Here is a 24,559-nt window from a genome sequence, read left to right on the forward strand (position 1 = left end):
TAAAGAGATGGGCCCCCACTGTTGCTGCCAGTATTATATTCACTTCTTAGCACCACACTTTAAGAGAGATTCTGGTCAAGTGAAACAATGGGAAGGATGAGTAGGCTGCAAATACGGTCTACAAAAGAACTGTAAAAGGAACTTTAGAAAGCTCTTCCTGGGAAGAAGGGGAAAAAAAGGCTTAGGCCATCCAGCAAGGCTGGCTTCCAATTCCTCCAGGGCTGTCATGTACAGGAGGAAGAAGACTGATTGTATGCCTGTAGCTTAGGAGGCAGAATTGGTGACAAAAGTAACAAGCAAGCAGTTTTTGCTACCCACCCTAAAAAAAAAGTCTCAATAAGAAAGATTGGAAAGCAGCATTAGGTAAGGTAGTGAGCTCCGAATCTCTGGGGGTGTTTAAGAAGAAGCTCACAGCGTGGTTCCTGCAGTGGGTATAAGTTTGGGTCAGATCTGTTGGCCTCCTTCCAGCTATACAATTCTATACAAATGTAAAAGCTTGGCAAGAGTCTAGGTTAACTCACATAGTATGCAGAAATCTCTTAGGGTCAAATGGCATGATAGCACATTCAAGTATTAAATCAGAGGAGGGTGGCTGGTGGAGGAGTTGAGCAATAAGAGGTTTAGCATCTTCAGTTGGCCTTGGTCAGCTGGTCTTTCCCCACAGAATTAGTCAGAACTTGTGGTTGGAAGAGTTAGAAAATCTAACTTAGTCTGACTTAAGCAAAAAAGGGACTGTATTAGCTTACATAACCAAAAAGTTCAGTAGGCCGGTCTAGCTCTGGGCATGGCTGGATTCAAGGTTTCAAATGAAGTCATTAAGACTTGGTCTCTCTCCATGTCCCAGCTTTGTTTCCCTCCTTTGTAGCCAAAACCAGCTTATAAGTTTAGAGTTATCTTGACAGTGCAGAGCAAGGCCAACGTTGGAGGGGCCTTGGCTGAAGGGCCTTCGAGGCCCTTCCCCACCTATAAGTAATTCCTTAAGAACTTCCTATCATTGAGCCTTTGACGACCCAAAGGCCCTGCCTCTTTGCATATTGAGCCTTGAGCATAACGCTATCCTCCCAGCCGGAATCTCAGGAAGAGGGGGAACGCGGGGCCACACCCCCACCCCCGCGGGCCCTGGTGGCTTCCCCTAAGGATCCGCCCCTGGGAATTTGCCGAGGACAGGGCTCTCCTTCTGGCTGGAAACAGACACCAGTGAGAGAAGGGTGGCTGCTAGGGAAAGCACCTGGAGCTGGTGGAAGGGGCGAGAACTACCAGGTATTTCGTGAGACGAGTTGATCAGCTAGCGAGATGTGGCAAGGGTGTCTGAGGCGGATCTGGCTGCCCCGACTTATTTCCTAGACTCAGGGATTAATTAGTAAGTTGCCGCAGTCCTGGCTTTCAGTCCTGAGGGCCTAGGCTAGGGCACGAGCCTCGGTGATAGGCGAGATAAGACGGTAAGAAAAATTCAAGGGTTGTAGGGGAGGGGGAAGGCAGAGGGTCCAGGCTTCGGGATCTGGAAGGAGAACAAAGCTCAAATAGCACCCAGCTTCAGACAGAGTGAGTCCGCTAGGTTCCGCGAACGGGGCAGGCGGGAGCTCTGAGGGCTACACGGCCAGAGCTTCGCGAAATCCCGGGAGACATTCGGGCGCAGCCCCGCACGGTCGGGACTACATCTCCCAGCATGCTGTGGGCAGGGCAGCATTACGCCTGCGCAGAGGTGGTGGCGAGGCCGCGTCGCACCAGGCGGGGGCGCTCGGGGCTTGGTCCGGGCGCCGCGGAACCCCGCGGGGAGAGGGAAATCGGGGAGCGGAGGTCGGCTTCCTGCCTTGGCGGCGTTTAAGACCTCGGCTGCGGCTCCCGGCTCGTCCCAGGAGGTTGGCGGGACCCCAGCCCTTGCTTCTTCCAAGGTCAGGGCGTCACGTCTCCCGGGCCGCGGACACGTTGAGCCGTCTTCAGCACAGCAGCCCTCAGAACCCCACGTACTGCTGCCCGCGGTTCCCCGCATCCGGTGCCCGCCCCCAAAGCCACCTTCCCTCCCACACAGTCCCAGCTGCCTGCCGTTAACCGCGACCGGGGCCTCTTCTGGGGAGGCCCAGGTTGGGGTCCTCAGAGGTCCAGGAATCCTGGGGCATTTGGGTTATTGTGTGTGTGTGGAGAGGCGGGTCCCCCTTCTCATTGGGACCACCAGGCTGGTCTCAGGCTCAAGCTTCCCTTCTCTGTGGTTTTCTCTGGGACTCTAAGTAGGAAGGAGAGAAGTTTGGAAGTAAAAGCCTCAGCTTCCCCTTTTTTTCTGCTCAAACCTCAGTAAGGTCTGTCAAGAGATCTACAGAGGCTGTAGGGGAAAATGGCCCAGACCTCAGGCTGTGGGTGATGGCCCTGGGGAAAGTAGGTCAGAGGGTGGGAAACTTGCAGACCGCAGGTGATGGGAGTGGGGAGGCTCTGTGTGCAAATCCTGAGGACGTTCCAGCAGCAGCTGGGCTCCGGCCTCCACCCCTAGCACCCACCCCTGCATCACTGATGCTGCGGCCCTTCTTGCCCCTCTTTCCCAGGTAGACACTCCCACAAGTGCTCTGTGCAGAGAGCAGAGGTCACCGCCCCACCATGTGGGGCCTGTTGCAGGTGTGTGGCTTTCTAGGTGAAATCTAAACACTTTTTCAGAAGTTTTATTTAAAAACTTGGGCACATAACAGAGATGGCAGGATGGAGACTGGTATTCTGTCAGGGTTCTCAAGTCAGAGACCAGGCTTGGGTTTCTCAGGTCACTGAGCTCCAGGACCCCTCCAGCCTGTGGGCTCCTGAGGAGGATGCCCATCTCTGTCCTCTCAGACTCTGACCCCCTCCCCCCGCCCCCGCCCACTTCTTGTGTCTGAGGAGACACTGAGGTGTCAGGGGTAGACTAAGAGGCAGCCAGAGTGGGGAGGATCTGGTTAAGCGCCGGAAGGAGGAGTGAGGACCTGGGAGTTTGGGGGTTGAGAGGAATAGATAGAGGGAAGGAAACGGTGGAGAGGGGGCCACTGCGTTTGCTTCCTCCACCCTCAAGAAACGGGGGGCCTGCCATTCCTCTGAGATGTCTCCCTCACAGCTCAGATAGGAAGTTCGGGGAGCATAACTCCTGTGACTGAGCAATGGCTGCCTGTCTTTAGGGGGTGGTTGGGAAACAGTCATGCCCCAGACAGGGTAGCAGTAACCCCGGCAACAGAGGAGGTGGGGGAGTTGTATGCCCCACTGTGCCAGGTCCTCTGTCTCAGCTGGGTGCAGGCTGGCTGTTGGCGTAGGCCTGGTCTGGAAAGGAAGCCCGGGCTCTGCGGGTCTGGGCACACACTGAGGCGTAGAGCTCCGGCTCGGGGCTCGAGGCCTGTGGCTTTGGCTCAGAGTCCAGCACCACCTCCGAGTACTTGATGGGGCTTCCAGGGCTGGGGATCCGGCCCTGAGGAGGCCGCAGCTGCAGGCTGGTATAGCACATCACCTCCTCTGCAGCCTGGAGATGCAAGGCTGTTAGAAGTTCACTGGACCCTTGAAAAATCCCCCACTACCTTCCCTCCCCTCTTCTTCAGCCACAACTGACTCACCCTGGCAGGGCCTCCAGGTGTTGGATCCTGTTGGTCTGGCCCCAGTTCTTGAGACAGCCGTCCTAGGACAGGGAACAGGAATCTGGTCGCTTCTTGTTCCTCCCCCTGCACCCTGGCCACTGTGCCCCTACCCTCTGAAAGCTTCCTACCTGTCTGCAGATAATGCAGGTTCCCGTACAGAGGGACCTCTTCCGCAGACTCTCCAGGCCTGCAACACAGAGTTTAGGGGATGAGAGGGTACTTGTTGGTAAGGGGGATCTCTCGATCAACCCATCTCTGTTGCCCCCCACTCACCGTCCCTGTCCCGGATGGCTCCTGCTCCAGCCACTAGTCCATTGGAATAAGTGCACAGCCAGTGAGATGAGAAGCAGCAGCGTCACAGCCCCTAAGAGGGCCCATAGTCCCCAGGCCTTGGTCATGGAGGGGATTCCTGTAGATGTGAGAGGATGGGGCCGGCGGGGGGGCGGGGGTGTGTTACTGCCCAGCCTAATCCTCCAGGTCCCAGCAGGTGGGACATGGAGCCACGTGACCCCTCCCCCTGCCCCTGCCCCGCCCAGCTCACCAGGCACTAGCAGATCCGTGCAGTTGTCACTTCTGCTCAGACCTGCTGGTACGGAAGCCGAATTTGCAGTCATCCTGCCCTGAGCCAAGGGGTCAGCCTGACTGATGGCCCAACACAGCTGCGGCAGCCCCCTTTACTCCCACCCCTCCCTGGGCCTGGCCCCCACGGCTCAGCACCTCCAGTACCGGTGGTGGCAAAGTTACTGGTTTCCGGGGAGGAAGGGGGCGGGCAGGGATGAGTGAAAGAACAAAGACACCACCCTGTGCCTGCACCTGCACCACCCAGCAGCTCCTGGGCTTCTGCCCCCCCCCCCCCCCCCCCCCCCCCCCCCCCCCCCCCCCCCCCCCGCCGTACCCTGTAGCAACTTCGGCCAGAGAAGAGGCAGGCCTGAGTTCACTGGGCAGGTGAGCTCATGAAGACCCAAGGCGGGCAGAAGTGGCATGAGGCGGGGGTGACAAGACAAGGAAGCCAGGCCTTAGGACAGAGATTCCTTTCTGCCACAAGGTGTATGCCTTTTCTCTCCAACTCTGAGTCCCATGACAGAACAGAGAACGTATTCCTCAGTGAGCATGTTTTGAAGTGAAATGTGATGAGGAGGCCCCCTGGTACTTACAGTCCCACTACACCCTAAGGCTGACCCAAGGGGCACGTGTTAAGATGACCTGTGTCATTGTTATTATTATTGGTATAATAGTTTTGGGGCTAGAGGAAGCTTGATTCCCTCCCCCTGGTCCACTTCATCCAAACTGTCCCTAGGAACTGTCAATCTCAAAAGTTAGCTGATTCAGATCCTTCATAGTTCTTAACATGTACACCCTCAGATGTTTTACACCAAACATTGAAAAGGGTTTACTTCCCCAGATCTTGATTTTTCAATGTCCTTCACCAATAAAGGCAGTCAGGGTGTCATGGAGAAATGGTTGGCTCTGGGTCCACTCTCAGGAAAGAAGGAGAATGAAAGCTCATGTCTGACAGCAGTGATGTACTTGAAAACTAGTTAGGACCCAGAAGGATGCAGAGGCAGGGTGAAGGGCTCTCCTGGCACATTGCAGCACACTTTGGACCTCAAAAAGGAAGATATTGGGTTATACACATTGGATGGAGGAAAAGAATTCATGAACCCAAGGGTACCTTTAAAAACACGGGAGCGGGAGTCAGGGAAGGAAAGGTCTTTAGAGAAGATGCCAGCTGTGAAGTGTAGTTGTGCAGAATTAGAGAACCACCATCTGCTACCCACAATGCCATCACTAAGCCAGCAAGAATCCTCACTGGTGGTCAAAGCCTCTGTTAAGGAACAGGGTACCAGAGACAGACCACTTGTGATGATGACAGGGAAAGGGACCTTTATCATGGAGACATTCGCAGACACCTCTTGAACCAAGTGCCCAAAGTGATGTTCTGTGTCCCTAATGGGATGCAGTGGGAGGAACTCTACATTGCCCATGTGATGTCCTGAACAAAAATGTTCAATGGGGATCAAATTATGAAGAAACAATTAAGCAAATCTAGAATGGGGGACACTCCACCAGACAAGTGACCTTAAGCTTTCCTAAAAGTCAATATCATGAAAGACAGAGACGGGGAGGGACAGGAGCAGTGTTCTAGATTGAAGATGAATGGGGGCTGATGGATGTTTTCATTGCCTTGGTGATGCTTGTGCTTTCATGCATTATACATATGTCAGCAATCATGAAATTGTGCACCTTTGTTTGTACTTTATTGTTTGTCAGTTATACCTCAATAGATGTATTTTTATTTTTATTTATTTATTTATTTATTTATTTATTTTTGCGGTACGCGGGCCTCTCACTGTTGTGGCCGCTCCAGTTGCAGAGCACAGGCTCCGGACGCGCAGGCTCAGCGGCCATGGCTCACGGGCCCAGCCGCTCCGCGGCATGTGGGATCTTCCCGGACCGGGGCACGAACCCGTGTCCCCTGCATTGGCAGGCGGACTCTCAACCACTGCGCCACCAGGGAAGCCAATAGATGTATTTTTAAAAAGAGAATTTTTTTCTAGGTTAAAAAAGCCTGAAGCTAAATGACAGTGTATGAACATTAATTGAGATTTATATTTGGAAAATAAAGATGGCTTAAAAAAAAAAAAAGTTAGCTGAATTAGAGAAACCTCTGCCCCAGATCTGTCCTGGGAAACAGCCCTGTGTTTGCACTTGTTCGCTTCAGGGAGCAGCAGAGTACCTGCCCTGCCCAGAAACAGCCCAACCACATGGGAGGCTGTTGATGTGGGAAGAGGGATTCAAGTTCCAAATATAAACCTTAGACCAGAGGTCAGAGATCTGTTTTGTCTGGCCCCTACAGTGTTTTTTAAAAATTTAAAATCATTGCAGTGATGTGCCAAGGATGGGGATGGCAGGAGAGATCCTGCCCCTCCAGGCAATAAGAGGGTATTGTCTGTAGAGAATTTAAAAACAAAACTGAGTAAAAATCAGTCTCCTTTTTATTATCACCAAGTTTCAGCAATTCTAAAAAATGTCAGTGATAAAATGTTCCTTTCTCAAAAATGTTTTGTAGATCTACATTCTAAATTGTTGTAGTTACTGATGAGTTTTAATAGTACTATATAAGCTTCAAATTAGCACATTTATATTACTTATCCTTTAGAAGTTTTCTAATCTATGACTTCCCTGGCAGTCCAGTGGTTAAGACTCCATGCTTCCACTGCAGGGGATGAGGGTTCCATCCCTGGTCAGGGGAATTAAGATCCTGCGTGCGGTGTGGCGCGGCCAGGAAAAAAAAAAAAAAAAAAATATATATATATATATATATAGTCTACGTGGAAGTTAATCTGTAGAACACCCAGTTATACAACTGGCTCCTGACACAAACAGGTTCATCTACATGTGTTTATAGCCAGAATTAGTTAACAATTTGGAGTTGTTCTTTGGTTTGGGCAACAATTTCTGTCTCCTATGATATTACACAGTCCTGCATTTAACCAGCAGATTTACAATGAACAATGGTAGCACAGTGATTAAAAAGTCAAATAAATTGACGTTGAGTTACTTTAATTCTGTCATTCTAGGTGACCACTTAGTTTTTATTTGTATTGAAAATTTCTGGAATTTACTGACAAATGGAATTTTTATGAATCTTTGCCAAACATCTTTATGTTTAAGACTTTCTTTTCCTATTTGTATGTCTGTTGCTTCATGTGAAGGAAACTTTTTTGAAATGAAAATTAGTAAAAGGCATTCTTTAATCAACTATGCGTGGAGATTGACAAATCTAGCTATATTCTCTATTAAATAGGAATATGCAAAAATTGCTTTTGATGAATTTGCAGAAGTTAACTTTAAAAAAGAAATTAGAGTTATCCATTACTCAGATAGGTTAAATGTAAGTATAAGTTTTTTGCCCCTTTCTCAAAAACTACAATAATGTAACTAAGAAATATTAACCCATTACCCTTTCTTGTTCTGTAATGTATATTTAATTTTAACTATTTTTTTATATTGTCAAGATTGTATCTACAGAGTTCAATAAAATAAATAAAAATAATTCACTGTTTGAATTTCTGGCCCTTATTATTATTAGTTTCTTTTCTGGACCCTATTATTTGTTTCATTTCCTGATTATTACTGAAAATAATTTTGTCATATAGAAGAGGAGACTTTTAAAAAATCTCTCAGGTGTCAAATATGCTAAGTCTGCCACTGATTCCTCGTCAACGTTTAAAAACTGGAGATTTCCAAATTTTGAAATCCCGATTTGTTGATCTATTGGAAAAAAATCAGAAGAGCTGGCAATAGTGGGCCCAAATTCCCTAAAGGCAACAGTCAGGTGGGGCCCATTTATCCTATTACACCTGGCCTGAACCACTTATTTACATTGATTATGTCAACTGGCTTAGAGTCGAGGTTTGGACTACTCTTGCTCTGCAGCCCAGGCTGCCTCTGGGTGGTCGGCTATTCAAATAGGGGAGGCAGGATTCTAGCCCAGGCAGAGATCAAATTTTATCGTGTTACCATGCTACACAATAAATGGTGGCTATTACAGGCACTTGCCAGATGGAAAGGGTGGGGAAGAGGAAGCCGTTGCACGAAATGGGAATTGGAAAAGAATGAATTAGGCCACAGGAGGAACAAATAGTTCAGGGTAGGAACAAGAAGTGGTTCAGGGGTGGAGTAGTTCACGGGTGTAACTTGCTACTTTCTAAAGGTACAAAAACCTAGTCGCGCTGAGAATGAGCCCCGTGTGGTTGGTGCGCGCAGAGACACGCACTGCCTGCGTAACTATCAATGTAGACGGACGACACCCCCACCAACACGCCGCTCGGCTCCCCCACCAGCTGCGGGATCGCTTCTTGGCGGACTAACTCGTGAGACGCAGGGAAGGTCTACGTGCATGCGCACGCGGCACTCTCTGCCCAAGGTCCGGGGACTTTCCCCTAGGCGCAAGTAAGGAACCAGTCCCCCGTTTGTAGCCTAGGAAACAGGCCTTCAGCACGAACTACCCTACTACTAGAGCGCTCTTATTTTTTATAGCTCCATGGGGAAATTCATTTCACGGTTAGGGTGAGGAATTGGTGGCGTGGCAAATAAAAACCACTTCCAGTTATAATATTCTAAGACTGTACGCTTCTGGAGACATTCTGGCTAACAGAATACCTATACAGAGGTAAGAAATGAACTAATTTCTTAAATGAACTAAGCTGGACCCACAGTGCTATGCAAATACGGCCTGGCCCCGCCCACACACTAGGTGGGCGTGACCTTCCGGGGAAGCCCGGTGCTGAACGGGCTCGGGAGCGCTCGGTTGCGTCCGACCTTCGCCGGCGCCGCCCCGGTTCTCGCGGTGTCGGCCTGCAATGGCGAGCGTGGTGTCGCTCGCGGGTTCGCTGGGGCTGCTACTTGTGTCTGCGCTGCCCGAGGTGCTCGGAGACCGCCCCAACCCCGACCGCCGGGCACACCCAGGTACCAGCGAGGGCAGCTGGAGGGAGGTTGGGACTGCCCATAGGCCCCAAGCCCCAGCTGTACTGACCGCTTCTGCCCTCCTTCTCAGGGGACGCCGCCCAGCTTAGCCCTGGGGCCACGGAAACCCGGCGGCGGCGGCAGCCGCCGCCGCCCAAGAACCAGCGCGAGCGGACCTGGGCCGGGGCGCTGCCCTTGGGGGTGCTGTACACCGCAGCCGCCGTGGCTTTTGTGCTGTACAAGTGTTTACAGGTGCGGGACGACCAGGGGTGGGGATGCCCCGAGCCTGAATCTCCCACGGGGGCGCTATGGTACCAAGCAGAAGACACATTTTCCCGTCAGTCTGTAAAATGACAAGAGTTCCCTGGCTTTCTAAGATAATGGGGTTATTTTGAGCATCCAGCGTGGTAGTGGATGTGACGGGCCCTTGGTAAATTGTAAATAAATAATGATCATCACATTTAATCCTCCCAACAATCCAGTGAAGAGGTTTAGTCACTTTCTCAAGACCACCCAGAGCTAGTAACTGGTGGAGCTGGGATTTGAACCCAGCAAATGTCCATACTACAGTAAGTGCAGTTCCCGGTGAGATTCCAGCCTTGGCACGAGCAGTTGACTACTGTAGCCAAAGTGCTTTTAGAGTTCGAGGTAACAAGCAGTCTCAAGTTCTCCTTGGGAAGGAGGCCCTGCAATGTGAACTGACAGTATATTGTGGTGGATTGAAACTGTTGAAATGGAAAGTAGTACCTCCCAGGGCTCTCCCTTCAGCCCTGGCCCTATCACTTACTTGCATTGGAAAATAGAGGGCTGAGCCGATTTGGAGATGTTATGAAACTAGGAGGGATGGCTAATAGTGATCCAAAATAGACTTGACAGGCTAGAATGAGGGACTGAATTTAATGATGAAATTTTACAAGGATAGATAAATTCTATTCTTGGACCCAAGTATAGTCTGAAAGAAACATAATTTGGCAGCAGTTTATTATTTGACAAAGTTCAGTTGTGTGATGTGATAACCCACTTCCCAAATCAATGCTAGGAACGAGGTATTGTGCTTTATCTTCTGATCAGAACACTCCTGGAGAATTTTACTCTTGAGGGCACTGTTTTAAGAGCAGTACATGCTCTTAAAACAAACCAGAGTAAAGCAACTAGAGAAAACCGTGTCAAATGAGCACTGACTGCAAAAGATTGGCACTATTAAACCAGAGAAGACAGGGGGTATGACCAATTTCTTCAAATTCCTGAGTGGCTATCACGTTGAAAAGATATGATTTTGGAAGGCTCTGATCAGTACCATGAAAAGAAGATACACGCAGGACTGTTTCTGGCTTTGTGTATAAACTAACAACCCGAACTTTATCAAACTGATGACAGCTGCTCCTTCATGGAGGTGTTTCAGTAGACTAAACAACGACATGTGGGGCATACTGACATGTTGCTTCCTATCCTGGGTGAGGAGCTGGACTAGTTGTGATTGTGATTCTCTGAGGTAAAAACCCACTAGTTTTGTCTACCTGAAATTGTCCTCCTCTTTCTGGCTTTGGAGACTGAAGTTATTTATTTACTTATTTTTTTATAAATTTATTTATTTTATTTTTGGCCGCATTGGGTCTTCATTACTGCACGTGGGCTTTCTCTGGTTGCAGCAAGCGGGGGCTGCTCTTTGCTGAGGTGTGCAGGCTTCTCACTGCGGTAGCTTCTCTTCTTGCAGAGCACAGGCTCTAGGTGCGCAGGCTTCAGTAGTTGTGGCACGTGGGCTCAGTAGTTGTGGCTCATGGGCTCTAGAGTGCAGGCTCAGGAGTTGTGGCGCACGGGCTTAGTTGCTCCCTGGCATGTGGGATCTTCCCGGACCAGGGCTCGAACCCGTGTCCCCTGCACTGGCAGGCTGATTCCTAACCACTGCACCACCAGGGAAGCCCCAAGACTGAGGTTATTGAGAACCTCGTTGCCCTTGCCTTTTTCCACAGCAGGGGAAAGATGAGGCTACTTTTCTTCAAGAGGAGGCAGGCAAGAAGGATTCACTGCAGTCAGGTGGGTTTTCCAGAAGTCTGTACTTGGGGGGAATTAAGGGACAGCAGAAGGTAGGTAACCATTGCTCTCCTTTTCTCCCTTACCCCCAGAGCAACAGCTGGCCCAGCTGACACAACAGCTGGCCCAGACAGAACAACACCTGAACAGTCTGATGGCCCAGCTGGAGCCCCTTTTTGAGCGGTAAGGAGAGCAATGGCCCTGTGGCCACGGGAATTTGTGGTAGGTGGGAGAGGTGGGCACAGAGATTGGGCAGCCTCTGAGTGGACATATCTGCAGTGTGACTACCCTGGCTGGAGCCCAGCAGGAGCTTTTGCACATGAAGCTACAGGCCATCCACCAGCTGCTACAAGAGAGCAAATCAAACAAGGGTGTGGAGGTTCCAGAACCAGGTACAGGGTTGGGAGGTGAGAGACTGGTGGAGGTAGAGACAAAGCCTCTCAAACTGGAACATGCCTGATCTTCCTCTTCACAGAGGCCAGCACACCCTTTCCTGAGGACTTGTGTATAGAGGAGGACGAGGAAGAGGCTGGTGACAGTCAGGCCTGGGAGGAGCCCCTAAGCTGGAGCACAGGGATGAGGAACCTAGCTACTCCCAGGGAGATGGAGCAGGGGCTAAGGAGAAGATGCCAGAAGGCTGCAGCAAAGGGCCCAGTCACAGCCCCCACTGGGAAGGAGGGACAACAGCTGACAGTTTAGTAAAACAGAGTCTGTTCTTGTGACTGGATGCTCCTGTGTGCTTTTTCCATTCCAGCTGGTCACACACACACACACACACACACACACACACACACACACACACTCACTCACTCACTCACTCACTCACTCACTCACTCACTCACTCACCCATACTAGGTGCCTAAAAACAACCGGGCCTTCTTGAAAAGCTTCCCTTATTAGGACATAAAGAGGCTGTCTTCCAGTGCAGGAGCTGAGAAGACAGAGGGAGCTCCAGTCCTTCTCTTTGTATTCCTGAGGCCACCATCATGCCAGCCTTCAGGGCACAAAAACGCCTTTTCTCATATTGCATAGCTGAGATAAAAAGGCTTCTCCAAAAAAGAAAAAACTTTACTAAAATCCTGTGGGAAAATAAATTATAGAAACTACATACAACATAAAAATAGCTGGTTCAGCTGAGGTTCAGTTGGGTCAGGTTTGGTGTCCTGATTCTTAAGAGCTGGTCAAATGACATGGCGTGTCTTGGTCTCACGCAAACACAGAATGACCCTTCTCAAACCGTGAAGAGTCTGTGTTTTGTTAGTACTGAAGAAGATTCCTTTGTACTCCCGACTCTGATCTATCCCTGAGGTATCCTGGACTCGAATTTGTAAGATTCCTCTTGTTCTTCTGGCTGCTGTGGAGAGAAGATAGTTCAGGCACTGGCATGAGCGCTCTATTCTGACAAAACCACCCAGGGTGTTGGATGCGGAGTGGGTGAGGGGTGGGAGTGAGTTCTAGACGTGAGAGAGGCTCCAAACTGCTGCCTCCAGCTCGTGGGCCTCACCACAGCACTCTTCTGAGGGAAAATAACTTACCTGCTGGCCAAAGTCAGACTGTGGTACCAGTGCGACAGCTCCTCCTGGTCTGTGGACATAAGCAGTAGCTTCTCGTGGGGAAAGGACAGCTAGGGAGAGACCACCTCTTAGCACATGGCTCAGAAAGGTCCAGCCTTAAGCAAAAGGCCCTGCTGTTTCCATTGAGGTAATTTAGGGCTGAAGTGAGAACCAGGTATGAACCCCAAGCCCTACTATGCTCTCAATGTAGGTGGCTCAGTTCCTGTGAGGGAGGCCCAGGCCTAGGAGATGAATGGTGCACAGGCACTTGAGGTATATTTTGGGCCTCTCCCACCTAGGGCTCTTGCCTGTTACTTACGCTGAGCAGTCCACCACAGGGGCCTCCTGAGTGGCCAAAGACCCTGTGGAGTTGACACTCGGCCATGGGGTAGAGGGCCTGGCAAGCAAAGGTGCCACTCTGCAGCAGATGCAGTGGAGGTCGAGGCTTGGCCATGAGGAGTGCATCAGAGAAGAGGAAGAACATTCGGGGCCGAGGCTCCCCTCGGGGAGGCACCACCAGCAGCCAACCCTGGCGTAGGAACCAGCGACCTGGGGGATGGGAGAGCTATTATTCTGGTGCAGCTTCAGGACCATCATGCATGGAATAGAAGGAAAGGGAGGCTGAGGAAATGGGGGGTATGTGCTGGCAAAAGAGAGGATGGGGGGGTGGGAAAAGAGCAGTTTGAGGATTGAGGGGAAGCACACAGACTACCTGAGATAAGCCCCTTTGCCTGCCGTCCACTAAGCAGAGCCTGGACACGCTGGAGGTGCTGGTCATTCTTCTGTTTCTGACTGATGGTGTGGACTCTCTGGGCAGTGTCACTTATCCGCCGGGCAGCCCCTGGAATAATATTCCATGCCCCACTCCCAGCACAACTTTGACTTTGGGTGAATGGTGGTGGTGAAAGACAGGCTATTCTAGAGAGGACCAGGGTCAGAGTCTAACTTCTTGAAGAGTATGTAGGGCAATAGGAACATTGTATACAAGTCATTGGAAGATAGGGGCATATCAGACATTGTTGGAGGTCAGAACCAGAAATGGATACAAGAGAAGCAGTCTCCAAGGACTGCTGTGGAGGAGCAAGAACATACTTGTGAGCTGTTCATGGTCAGGGCTGTTGGGACCTGTGTTTTCAGCCAAAGCAATGGCAAGATTCTCATACCTGGAATTAGACAGTTGGAAGTTATGAGGGGAAGTAGAGCTGGGCAAAATTTCCTCTGCCTGAGACACAGATCACCCCCTATAAAAACTTCAGTTGCAAAGCCAGGAAAGACCTGCTTGTGGCTATTTTATCCCCCTCTTTCATCTGAGACTCAGAACCTGGGTTCACACCACATGGCCCTTTTCCATTCCACATTGAAGAGTCAGAGGGGCAGACTGACCAAGGTTCAGGAGGCCAGATCCCAAGGTGAAAGTTAATCAACTTAAGGATGATGCTACAGACAACTGACTGTAAGTTCTTAACTCATCCGCAGGGACAAATTCTAAGCTAGGCGAGCCTTTCATCTCCAGAAACCCTGTTGCTAGCCTTATTACAGGCCCCTCACTTCAGTGTAAGTTCCACAATCCCAGCTAAGGGCCTGAGGCTGCACAGCCCGGGTACTCCAGTGGGTTCACATTTACTCTTGCAAAAAGTTTTTGGGAGCAATTTGTCCCAGGAGAAACACAGTGGGACAAATCCCATGGAATCCCACAAAGCTGGGAGCAGCAATCATACAGACTCAGAATTCTAAGAGAAGTTGGTTGAGTCAGGGTGAGTTCACTCACTGCTGGAGCCTCTGCAGAGGCAAAGGGAGCAGGTCCTGGAGCTGAAGGCCTCCAAACTCAGGGCGACCTTCCTGAAGTCGCACAAACCTCCGGAAACGTTTGTTCTTCTTTAATTGCTCCTAGAGTGACGGGGAAAGGGTTGGCAGCAGGGAGAGAAGCCTCTCCTATTATTGTATTCTTCGGTGTACACATCCCCAGCCCTCAGGAAGCTGTGTGCTCCTGAGAGAACCCCGTCTCCCTACAAGGAACTTAGTACAGAGCTGGGCACCCACAGGGCTCTATAAATGCAGGAACAGTATGAATGAAGTTTGGGTCTGCAGATGAAGAGGCAATGTATGGAGGAAGAGGGGAAGGAGGACTTGAGGTCATCTTCAGGTTACCTGCAGGGTGGTCCGGGACCTCTCAGCGTTGGCAGCAAATTGGGTGTAGAGCTCCAGGTGGGGGCAGAAGCCCTCCAGCCCCTGTCCCCAGCGCCCTCCTTCGAGGTAGGGAAGCAGCTCTCTGCGTAGGTCAGGACAATAAAAGAGCAGCCCAAGAACTACTCAAGCACCACCTCTTTTAATTCTCCTACCCCTGCCCCAGAGGTAGTGCTATTACCCCATTTTACGGGTGGAGAACTGGGGCAGATTAAGGCACTGGGCCAAGACCACAAGTGAGGTAACTGGCAGACTCCGAATGTGAACCGGGGTCGCTCCGACTCTGAGCTCCGTGCACTGCCAGAGACCAGAGCTCTCCCTCCTTCTCTCTTCCCACGCCCCTTCTACTCACTGGCTGGCGCCGTAAATGAGCTCCCAGGGCCCAAACAGGGCCTGGCGCTCTGGTGGTCGCAGGGTGCCCTTGGCTCTCAGAATCCCCACGAAGTACTGCGGAAGGAGAGAATACCGGTATGCAGGCCGCAGAAACATGAAGCCAGTGCCAAGGCGCCGCTAGAAACTGTGTAAGTCGGCCTGAGCTCCCTACGTGCAGGCGTCCCGGTCAGGACCCACGGTACCCCAGTCAGGGTCACCGACCTCGTAGAGGCCCTCCCACACCCTGGGGTCCCCGCCCCTACGGGAGTGTGTGCGGGCCCCGCACCGTGGCCACCAGCCCCAGCTGTTCCTGGTAGCGCCGCTCGGTCTCCAGCAGCTCCCGGGCAGTGCAGGCGCGTTTCCGCTCCCAACGGGCACGCTGCTCTTGCACCGGGCACCGTGCGCTGGGGCCCGGGCTCTCCATGCCGGACTGAGGGGTCGGCACTTTCAGCCGCAGCCCGCCGGAGATTCAAATCCCAACGGCTCCGAGGGCGGGGCCGTGGGGGCGGGGCCTTGGAGGGGAGCGCGCCCTCTGGCGCCTGGAAGCTGCGCGCAGGACAGAGCATGCGCAGCTGCCAGCTGAACCGCATCAAGTCACCGCCGGGGCGGTGCTGCCGGTGTGCGGCCCCTTCCGGGGCAGGGCAGGTTGGGGCAAGTGGGTGGCCCTCCTTTGAGCAGCACTAAGTTGGGGCAGCAGCGTGGAGTTTAGCGTGGACTTTGAGTCAGGAGAGTTGGGGGTTTAGACACTGGCAGAGTCGCAGTGTCCCACCTGTAGAATTAAGATTCTGTCCTGGGCCCATGCCAAACACCGGGGGCCAGTTGTCCCTAGTGCTTTCTTTGCTAGGAATCCTCACGGGTCACCAGGTTTTGAATATTTTGGCCCCCGGAAAAGTTGATAGGTTTTAAGTCACTAACTCGCTTTCTCTTTCCATACTGATCCAAAACCTGATAGCCAGTTAGCTTCTGGTCAGCAAGGGTCAATAACTAACATGGTGGGTCGGAATTGCTGTAATTCTGGCCAAAAGCCTAGAGTTGATGAGTCTGTGTTACCTAGTCAGAGATAAAATGTACCAGATTTTCTTTACTTAGTTATGTCTTTTTGAAACCTGGCAATAGCCCTGGAGGGTAAATTAGCAGTGCCATTTTGTCAGTATGCATGAGATATCTTAAAATGTGCCTACTCTTCTAACCCAGCAATTCCACTTCTAGGAATGCATCCTAAAAAATAGATATGTGGACAAAAACATATGTACTAGGATGGGTGGCAAGATGTTGTAACAACAGAAAACTGGAAATCACTTAAATGCCCAATGGTAGAGAATTGGCTGGGAAAATTATGGTAGAGCCATTTGAAGAATAATATGAAAGCATTAATGATGTAAAAAAGCTATCAATATGGGAAAACACATAGTATATTGCCAAGAGAAAAAAAGCAGGCCATAAAACTGTGTACAATATGATCTTATTTAGGTAGTATAACATATCTATGACTGGAAGGATAAACAATCAAAAGGTGATTGTGGCTTTTATCTCTGGGTGATGGGATCAAAGATAATTCATTCAACAAATATTTATTAAGCACCGAATCTGTTCCAGGCACTGGACCACTGAGGGGGTGAATGGGATAAATAGGGTGATTTTTTAAATTCCCTTATACTTTTCTGCTTTTCCCAAGTTTTCTGCTTGAGCATGCATGCATTACTTTGTAATTAGAAAAAAATGCTATTAAAAAGCAAAATGTTAGAAACTTTAGACCCTATTCCTACCACTGAGGATTCCTAAGAATCTGGGCCCAAAGCCAAGAACCAGGGTATTGTCAGGATTCTGAGGTCGCCTCTAGCTCTCTGACATTCTAAGTATTCTGAGGAAGGAGAAATGCTGGACTTAGACTAGGGAAAAACTTGAAGGGCTCGATGGAGGCAAGAGAGAGGTTTGGGTCAGACTGTACCTTGGACAGGTCACAGGGGAACTGGTGATGCCACATAGGTGGAGGACTGGTTACACTGTCTCAGGTGAATGTGGGACAGTCCACACTAAGAGCTCAAGGGTGGAAGGGGGCAGATAATCTCATGATAATTGGTATCACCATGAGCCCAGGTAATGGGAACAGAGCACACTCCCAGGGCGCAGTCAGTGATGGGTGTGTTTGGGTATCCTGCCAGTGTGCGAATGTGCTTTAGGTGGATGGAAGAGGAGAGGGGAATAGAGCCTGCTGTGAGCTCAGGTTGGGAAATCACTCACCTTTTGAGGAAGAAGAGGGCAAAGCTGAGCAAGACACAGTGAGGACACTTGGAGACAACTGATTCCCTGGGGACCAAGTGTCCCACAGAGCAAGTCAGGCACACCATACTCTGCCCGCAGCTCTCTCCTAAAGCCAAAGGAAAGAGGGGCCAGGGAAGACGGTTAAGAATCCGCCTGCCAATGCAGGGGACATGGGTTCGAGCCCTGGTCTGGGAAGATCCCACATGCCGCAGAGCAACTAAGCCCATGTGCCACAACTACTGAGCCTGCGCTCTAGAGCCCCTGAGCCACAACTACTGAAGCCCGCGCACCTAAAGCCCGTGCTCCACAACAAAAGAAGCCACCGCAATAAGAAGCCCTCGTATCGCAGCGAAGAGTAGCTCCCCACTCAATGCAATTAGAGAAAGCCCGCGCGCAGCAGCAAAGACCCAACGCAGCCATAAATAAATAAATAAATTTAAAAAAATAAATTTAAAAAATAAAAATAAAAAAATTTTGGTGGGTGGAATTCCCTGGCAGTCCAGTGGTTAGGACTCAGCGCTTTCACTCCTGGGGGCCCAGGTTCAATCCCTGGTCAGGGAACTAAGATCCCGCAATGCCCATAGCTCGGCCAAAAAAAATTTTTTTTTTCTCTGTCCTTTAATTACCCTCAACCTCTGCTTTCAACTCACTGGCTGCTGGAGAAGCCCTAGGGATGCTTTGAACAATAATTACCAGTCATTCTACAAAAATTAAATGCCTCTCATGCACCAGGTCTTATGCTAGGCATGGAGATGAAATGGGGGACAAGAGAAATGTGACCCCTGCCCTTATGAATTCTTTTAATCCAGCATGACACACATGGTAAGGAGTCACCATAAAGTGAAATACACGTTACAAAGGAAATACAGGCTTCTATGCATGCAGGAGTGAAGGGACTGACCCTAGCCTAGGAGTCAGGGAGGCTTCTCGGAGGAAGTGACATGTGAACTGAAGGATGCCAGGATAAACAAAACAAAACCTGGCTAGGCAGGGCTGGCAATGTGGGTACGGTGGACAGAGAGACAAATAGCATGGACAAAGGCTTGGAGATAAAACACACATGCACATGCAATGCATTCAAGGAACTGCTAGAAGTTTAGTAAGACTAGAGCACAGATTGCAAAGGAAAGTATGATGAGAAAGGAGACTGGAGAGGTAGACACAGGCCAAACCATAGAGGGAATTTATATCAGTAAGACTGTGTCACAAGTAATCGTAAATCAAAGTGGCTAAACAATAAGATAATTTATTGGCTCATGCAACTGAAAAGTCCAGATACAGGGTGGTGGGGGGAACTTGGGTTAGCTTAATCCAGCAGCTCAGTCAAATCACCAAGGACTGCTTTCTACCATTCCACTCTGCCTTCCTTGGTTTGATCAACTTCAGGCTGGCTTCCACTGGGGTTACAAGGTGGCTGCCCACAGTTCCAGAGGCTGTGTGTTTCCTTATCCATGTCTGGACAAAGTGAAAGTGAGTTCCCTCAGTTATCAAATACTTGAGACAGAGAGCTTCACTCTGACTAGACCCACCTAGGTTGCAAACCCATCAAGGAGAACAGGGCAGTGGCAGCCCTCTGAAGGCCATGTCAAGTAGTACTATGGACTTTATCCTAAGGGCAATGGGAAACATTCAAAGGTCTTAAATAGGGAGTGAGATTATATGTGCATTTTAGAGAGATCACTCTGGCTAGCTGGACTCAGCAAGACCCATTATTAGGAGGCTGGTGCAGTTACCCAGGTAAGAGGTGATGGAAGTGTGGACTAGGATGAAAAATGAGGATGGGGCTTCCCTGGTGGCGCAGTGGTTGAGAGTCCGCCTGCCGATGCAGGGGACACAGGTTCGTGCCCCGGTCCGGGAGGATCCCACATGCCGCGGAGCGGCTGAGCCCGTGAGCCATGGCCGCTGGGCCTGCGCGTCTGGAGCCTGTGCTCCGCAACGGGAGAGGCCACAACAGTGAGAGGCCCACGTACGGCAAAAAAAAAAAAAAAAAAAAAAAAATGAGGATGAAAAGTTTAGAAGGTAGAATCCATAGCGCTTGTTGACTTAATGTCAGACGTGAAGGAAAAGATGAAAGATGGCACCAGGTTTCTGGCTTAGACCACTTGGTGGAGTATGGAAGAAGAGGTTTTGGGGACAAATGAATTCGGCTAGAGGCCTGTTGAATTTGAGATACTTGTGGGACATCCAAGTGGGGATATCCATTTGGCAGGTGGTTATAGATCTGACATGGGGGAGAGTCCAACCTGGGGATACTTGGCTGTCATCAAGTATAGAAGCCATGGGAGTAGATGAAACTGCCTACAAAGGACATGAAGAGGGATATGGGCAGAAGCCATGAGGGTCCCCAGCACAATCTCATTCCTTCTCATCCCGTGTATCCACTTCAGTTCCAAAATGGCTGATGGTGTAGTGGGCTAAATGGTAGCCCCCATAAGGATGTGTCCATGTCCTAACCCCTAGAACCTGTGAATGTGACCTTATTTGGAAAAAGGGTCTTTGCAGATGTAGTTAAGAATCTTAAGATCATCCTGGATTATCCTGGTGGGCCCTAAATCCAATGATAAGTGTTCCTATAAGAGACATCCAGTAGAAGACATAAGGACAAGAGAAGAAGGCCATGTGAAGTCAGAAGCAGAGACTGAAGTTATGCAGCCACAAGCCAAAGAATGCCTGGAGACACCAGAAGCTAGAAGAGGCCTTAGAGCCTTCAGAAGGAACAGGGCCCTGCCAACACCTTAATTTCAGACTTCTAGCCTCCAGAACTGTGAAAGAATAAATCTCTGTTGTTTTACGCCGCCCAGTTTGTGTTAATTTGTTACAGCAGTCCTAGGAAAATAATACTGATGGTGAGCTGAGCCAGAACTACAGGTAAGTCCCCAGGGCCCCAGAAGGGCTGTGATTTGTCTTTGCTTCCAATCCATGTCTGGGGAATAGGGGGCTCTTTTTCCTCCTACTTCACCAGCAAATAGCTCCCTCCTCTGCAGCCCTGGGATAAGCAGAGACATGGCCCTCGATGTCTTAAGACACAGACCCTAATGACCAAAAACTTGGCCTTAAACAACCACAGAGAGGTCGTGTGTCAGGCCGGGGTGGGGGGAGGGTGGTGTCCTAGTCAATCAGTCCCGAGTACACTCTGTCCCTGGGGAGACTCAGGAAACAAGACTCTGGGAGCTCAAACCTGTTTTAGGGTTTGGCAGACTCCCAGTTGCAAAAGCACGATATTGGGTCAGAGTCCACATTCCCCACCCAGACCAGAGACATAGTCACACACAGAGACAGAGAGCTCAAGAAAGAGACAGCACAAGGGAGAATGGCACGTGGGAAATTAGGGAGCTGTAACACAGAGAGAGCTGTACCTAGATGCAATCTGGACTCTGAAATACTGAGAAAAAGCAGCAGAGATGGAGGGGAGACATGTGGACACATAGAAGTGCCAAGGAGAATTGTACAAGGAGACCCTGACGGAGATCTAAAAACGAAAAAGGTGGAAACATTCAAAACGTTTGGAAAGAGGGAAAATGAAATAAAACTAAGATTGGTGTTGGAGAAAGTTCTAGACATACAGACTCCAGACTTCAGTTAGCATGGTGTTTCTGTCCTCCATGCTTCCCATGACCTCCTCCACCTCAACTAGATTAGTCGTTACCACATTCTGTCTTGTCCAGGCCCATCCAATTTAGATATTACCATGTACTTTCCATGTGTCTGGGTCCAACCAAGGTTCTGACAACACAGCTGACCAAGACAATGAGCTGACCATCAGGAGTTCACACTGGATCAGACTGCCATGGATGGCTCTTAATTTAGCTCCAGAAATGGCAGCCTAGATCGTTAGGCTGACTACCTCCTAAGAAGACTGCTTGTTCAGCCATACAAGTTTTGGCATACAGTATGACAGTCACTCCGACAAGGCAGACAGTTTGGGGTGCTGTAGAAATGTGATGTCCTGCTCCTGGAATAACTGCGGTTTGACACACACAGGCCATTGACAATGGGCTCCCTGAGGGCAGGGAAGACATTTAGTTTGGTTTTTCTCAAGCCCTGTCTCGGTGATCTGCAGAGAGAAAAATGATCAATAATAAAATACTACTGAACAAAAGACAGACTCAATCAATCAAATACTGGACCCTGCCCTTATGGACCTCGAGGCTATTAGAAAAGATATAACGTCATAAATCACCTTAATATGAATTGGATGCTAGACAAGGTTGTTATTGAGGGCAAAGAACTGTGGTGGTTCAGAGGCACCAGAAATCTCTTCCTGTGGTGTAGAGTTGGTCAAGCAAGACCTCCTAGAAGAGATGGCCTTTGAGCTGAGTCTTTTTTTTTTATTATTTAATTTTTATTTTATATTGGAGTATAGTTGAGTTACAATGTTGTGTTAGTTTCAGGTGTACAGCAAAGTGACTCAGTTATACATATACATATATCCATTCTTTTTCAGATTCTTTTTCCCATAATTACAGAATATTGAGTAGAGTTCCCTGTGCTATATAGTAGGTCCATGTTGGTTATCTATTTTATATATAGTAGTGTGTATAGGTTAATCCCAAACTCCTAATTTACCCCTCCCCTCCACCTTCCCCTTTGTAACCATAAATTTGTTTTCTAGTCTGTGAGTCTGTTTCTGTTTTGTAAATAAGTTCATTTGTATCATGTTTTTTTTAGATTCCACATATAAGTGATATCATATGATATTTGTCTTTCTCTGTCAGACTTACTTCACTTACTATGACAATCTCTAGGTCTATCCATGTTGCTGCAAATGGCATTATTTCATTCTTTTTTAATGGCTGAGTAATATTCCACTGTATATATGGACCACATCTTCTTTATCCATTCCTCTGTTGATGGACATTTAGGTTGCTTCCATGTTTTGGCTATTGTAAATAGTGCTGCAATGAACATTGGGGTGCATGTACCTTTTCAAAATATGGTTTTCTCCAGATACATGCCCAGGAGTGGAATTGCTGGATCATATAGTAGTTCTATTTTTAGTTTTCTAAGGAACATCCATACTGTTCTCCATAGTGGTTGTATGAGCTGAATCTTGAATAATAGAAGGGATTTAGACAGAGGAGATAGTAAACCTGTTTAACATGTTAGTGGGTGCATTCGTGCACAAGTACTGACCTACCAGAGTGGAAACTGGTTGGGGCATTCAAGTGGGGTCCTGGAGCCCCTGCTGTGTCAAGCATTATTTCTTTAGTGAGTTCATAAGGTCAGGACGGTCCCTAGGGAGGAGTGGGGTAGCAGGAGCAGCCTGGAGTTAGGGGCTAGTTACAAACCAGATTATAAATATTTCAATATATTTAATTAACCTATACAACCATACTGGTGTATGTACCTACTGAATGTTAGCCCCAGATAAGAATCTCCTGAGATGGCCTTACTCTCTTCTGGTTTGTTGAAGCCATAGGGGCCTTATTAGAATGTGAGCTGTAGAACAGCAGAGGCTGTTCTCCAGTTCGATGCTGCATCCCTAGGGTCTAGAACAGTGCCTGGAGGACTGGAGGAAGCTTACCAAATGTTAAGTGAATAGGCAGACTGGGAATCTCAGCCCATTGTTGGGGTCCTCTCACTATTCATCTCCTTGTACCCACTTTGCCCCTCCAATTCGTGCTCCACACTACCCTCCAACATAACCTAGAATGAGATCTGGATTCTGTCATTCTTCTGCTCAAAAGATTTGGTGCCTCCCTTTTGCCCAGAATGCCATTTTCCCCATTTTGTTTTAAACCAATTGAACTGCTACTTCAAGCCCTGATCAAATTTTGCCTACTTCTGTATTACTTTCTGAGGCAGAATTCATCTCTCTCCCCCAAATATTATGATAATTTTTGCCCTCACTCACAAGACAGCAAGCTCCTCAGGACAGGGACTGTGTCTTATTCATTTCCATACATCTAGTCCATTAGCCCAATGCCTGACATATGGTAGATGCCAAATAAATAGAAGAGTGAAAGGCATTCCCAGCAGTGAGAACTAAATGAACAAAAGTGGTCAAAGGTTTGGGTGAAAAATGAATAGTTTAATTTGGCTAGGGTATGAGAGACAGTAGTAGGAGAAAAGATGGAAAAGTCTCTTTGGTAAGATTTTGAAGGGACTTGGAAGTCAACTAGAGGGAGAAGATGGGCAGATAGAAGATACTTTGGTAGAGTGTGGAAAGCCAGTGAAGGTTTTTGAGCAAAGGTGTAATATGATGAATAATACATTTAGTTTAAACCTATCAGACTCTCTCATAAATATATACAGTTTTCCATTCATACTCAAATTCGCCTCCCACCTACCCATCCATCCACCCTCCCACCCCCAGACTCCACCGGGAGCTTGCCCTACCCCTTCACCTGCTCCCTGGCTGGGCCAGGGATGTATATATGGGGCACGTCCTCAGCCAGAGGACGTGGAGACCCCAGCTGCCTGGGACTGGGAAGCAGGCCAGGGTTAGCTGAGGGTTGGCTGGCGAGCAGCCGGGCGGTGCCAGGGAGAACCTGTATAGTGCCAGGTGGTGCCTTGGGTTCCAAGCTGAGCCCATGACCCTGATAACCTTCTGCCTGCGCACATACCTGCCTCTCACTCCACCCCATGCCCGCTTTGCTATCAGGGAGGGGGCACAGGGCCAGACAGACCGGCAGGGCTTTGGCTCCATCTCTACAAAAGGGCCTTCTGTGAGCCAGTCTGCTCCCCTCCAGGCTTGCTCCTCCCCCATCCAGCTCCTGTTTCTGATGCACGTACAGCCCATATGCAGTGTGTCCCAGGACACCCCACAGTCAGCCGCATGGCTCCCCTGTGCCCCAGCCCCTGGCTCCCTATGTTGATCCCGGCCCCTGCCCAAGGCCCTGCTGTGCAATTGCTCTTGTTACTCCTCCTCCTGGTGCCTGCCCATCCCCAGAGCCTGCTCTGGATGCAGGGGGCTCCCACCACAGGAGGAGATTCATCTGGGGAAAACGATCCACTGGGTGAGGAGGACCTGCCCAGTGAAGAGGATATACCTGGAGAGGAGGACCCACCTGGAGAGTTGGATCCACCTGGAATGAAGACTGAAGCAGGAGAAGAGGATTCTCTGAAGTTAGAGGATCTACCTACTGTTGAGACTCCCAGGGATACTCAAGG

At 49.5% G+C, this 24,559-nt stretch overlaps 3 protein-coding genes and 1 pseudogene across 7 annotated transcripts; 2 read left to right on the forward strand and 2 right to left on the reverse strand.

The window, feature by feature from the left end:
* Positions 1-2,635: 2,635 nt before the first annotated feature.
* Positions 2,636-4,325, reverse strand: SIT1 (signaling threshold regulating transmembrane adaptor 1). Its single transcript, XM_024126061.1, has 5 exons — positions 4,117-4,325; positions 3,849-3,984; positions 3,704-3,762; positions 3,555-3,616; positions 2,636-3,463 (listed from the first exon to the last, which is right to left on the reverse strand). Exons 1-5 carry the CDS (start codon positions 4,187-4,189, stop codon positions 3,230-3,232), a joined length of 564 nt encoding a protein of 187 aa, XP_023981829.1. The 5' UTR covers positions 4,190-4,325; the 3' UTR covers positions 2,636-3,229.
* Positions 4,326-8,846: 4,521 nt separating this feature from the next.
* On the forward strand, positions 8,847-11,797 carry CCDC107 (coiled-coil domain containing 107). Of its 2 annotated transcripts, none has more exons than XM_024126476.3 (6): positions 8,847-9,047; positions 9,136-9,296; positions 11,015-11,078; positions 11,168-11,258; positions 11,355-11,467; positions 11,551-11,797. In XM_024126476.3, exons 1-6 carry the CDS (start codon positions 8,942-8,944, stop codon positions 11,772-11,774), a joined length of 759 nt encoding a protein of 252 aa, XP_023982244.1. In that variant the 5' UTR covers positions 8,847-8,941; the 3' UTR covers positions 11,775-11,797. The 2 variants fall into 2 exon arrangements, with proteins under 2 accessions (XP_023982244.1, XP_007108610.2); XM_007108548.4 differs by having other exon boundaries at positions 11,018-11,078.
* Positions 11,025-22,108, reverse strand: ARHGEF39 (Rho guanine nucleotide exchange factor 39). Of its 4 annotated transcripts, none has more exons than XR_008616702.1 (9): positions 17,426-22,108; positions 14,777-14,897; positions 14,397-14,515; positions 13,721-13,791; positions 13,341-13,469; positions 12,948-13,177; positions 12,611-12,699; positions 12,187-12,429; positions 11,025-11,100 (listed from the first exon to the last, which is right to left on the reverse strand). XR_008616702.1 is itself a non-coding variant. In XM_007108545.4 (9 exons), exons 1-9 carry the CDS (start codon positions 15,606-15,608, stop codon positions 12,333-12,335), a joined length of 1,089 nt encoding a protein of 362 aa, XP_007108607.1. In that variant the 5' UTR covers positions 15,609-22,108; the 3' UTR covers positions 11,885-12,332. The 4 variants fall into 4 exon arrangements, 3 of the variants coding, with proteins under 3 accessions (XP_007108607.1, XP_028341352.2, XP_054938975.1); XM_007108545.4 differs by lacking the exon at positions 11,025-11,100 and adding an exon at positions 15,165-15,259 and having other exon boundaries at positions 11,885-12,429; positions 15,471-22,108; XM_028485551.2 differs by lacking the exon at positions 11,025-11,100 and having other exon boundaries at positions 11,885-12,429.
* Positions 22,109-22,150: 42 nt separating this feature from the next.
* On the forward strand, positions 22,151-24,554 carry LOC114485069 (carbonic anhydrase 9-like; annotated as a pseudogene).
* The last annotated feature ends 5 nt before the right edge of the window (positions 24,555-24,559 follow it).

This window comes from Physeter macrocephalus, unplaced genomic scaffold, assembly GCF_002837175.3.
Source record: "Physeter macrocephalus isolate SW-GA unplaced genomic scaffold, ASM283717v5 random_447, whole genome shotgun sequence".
NCBI lineage: Eukaryota > Metazoa > Chordata > Mammalia > Artiodactyla > Physeteridae > Physeter > Physeter macrocephalus.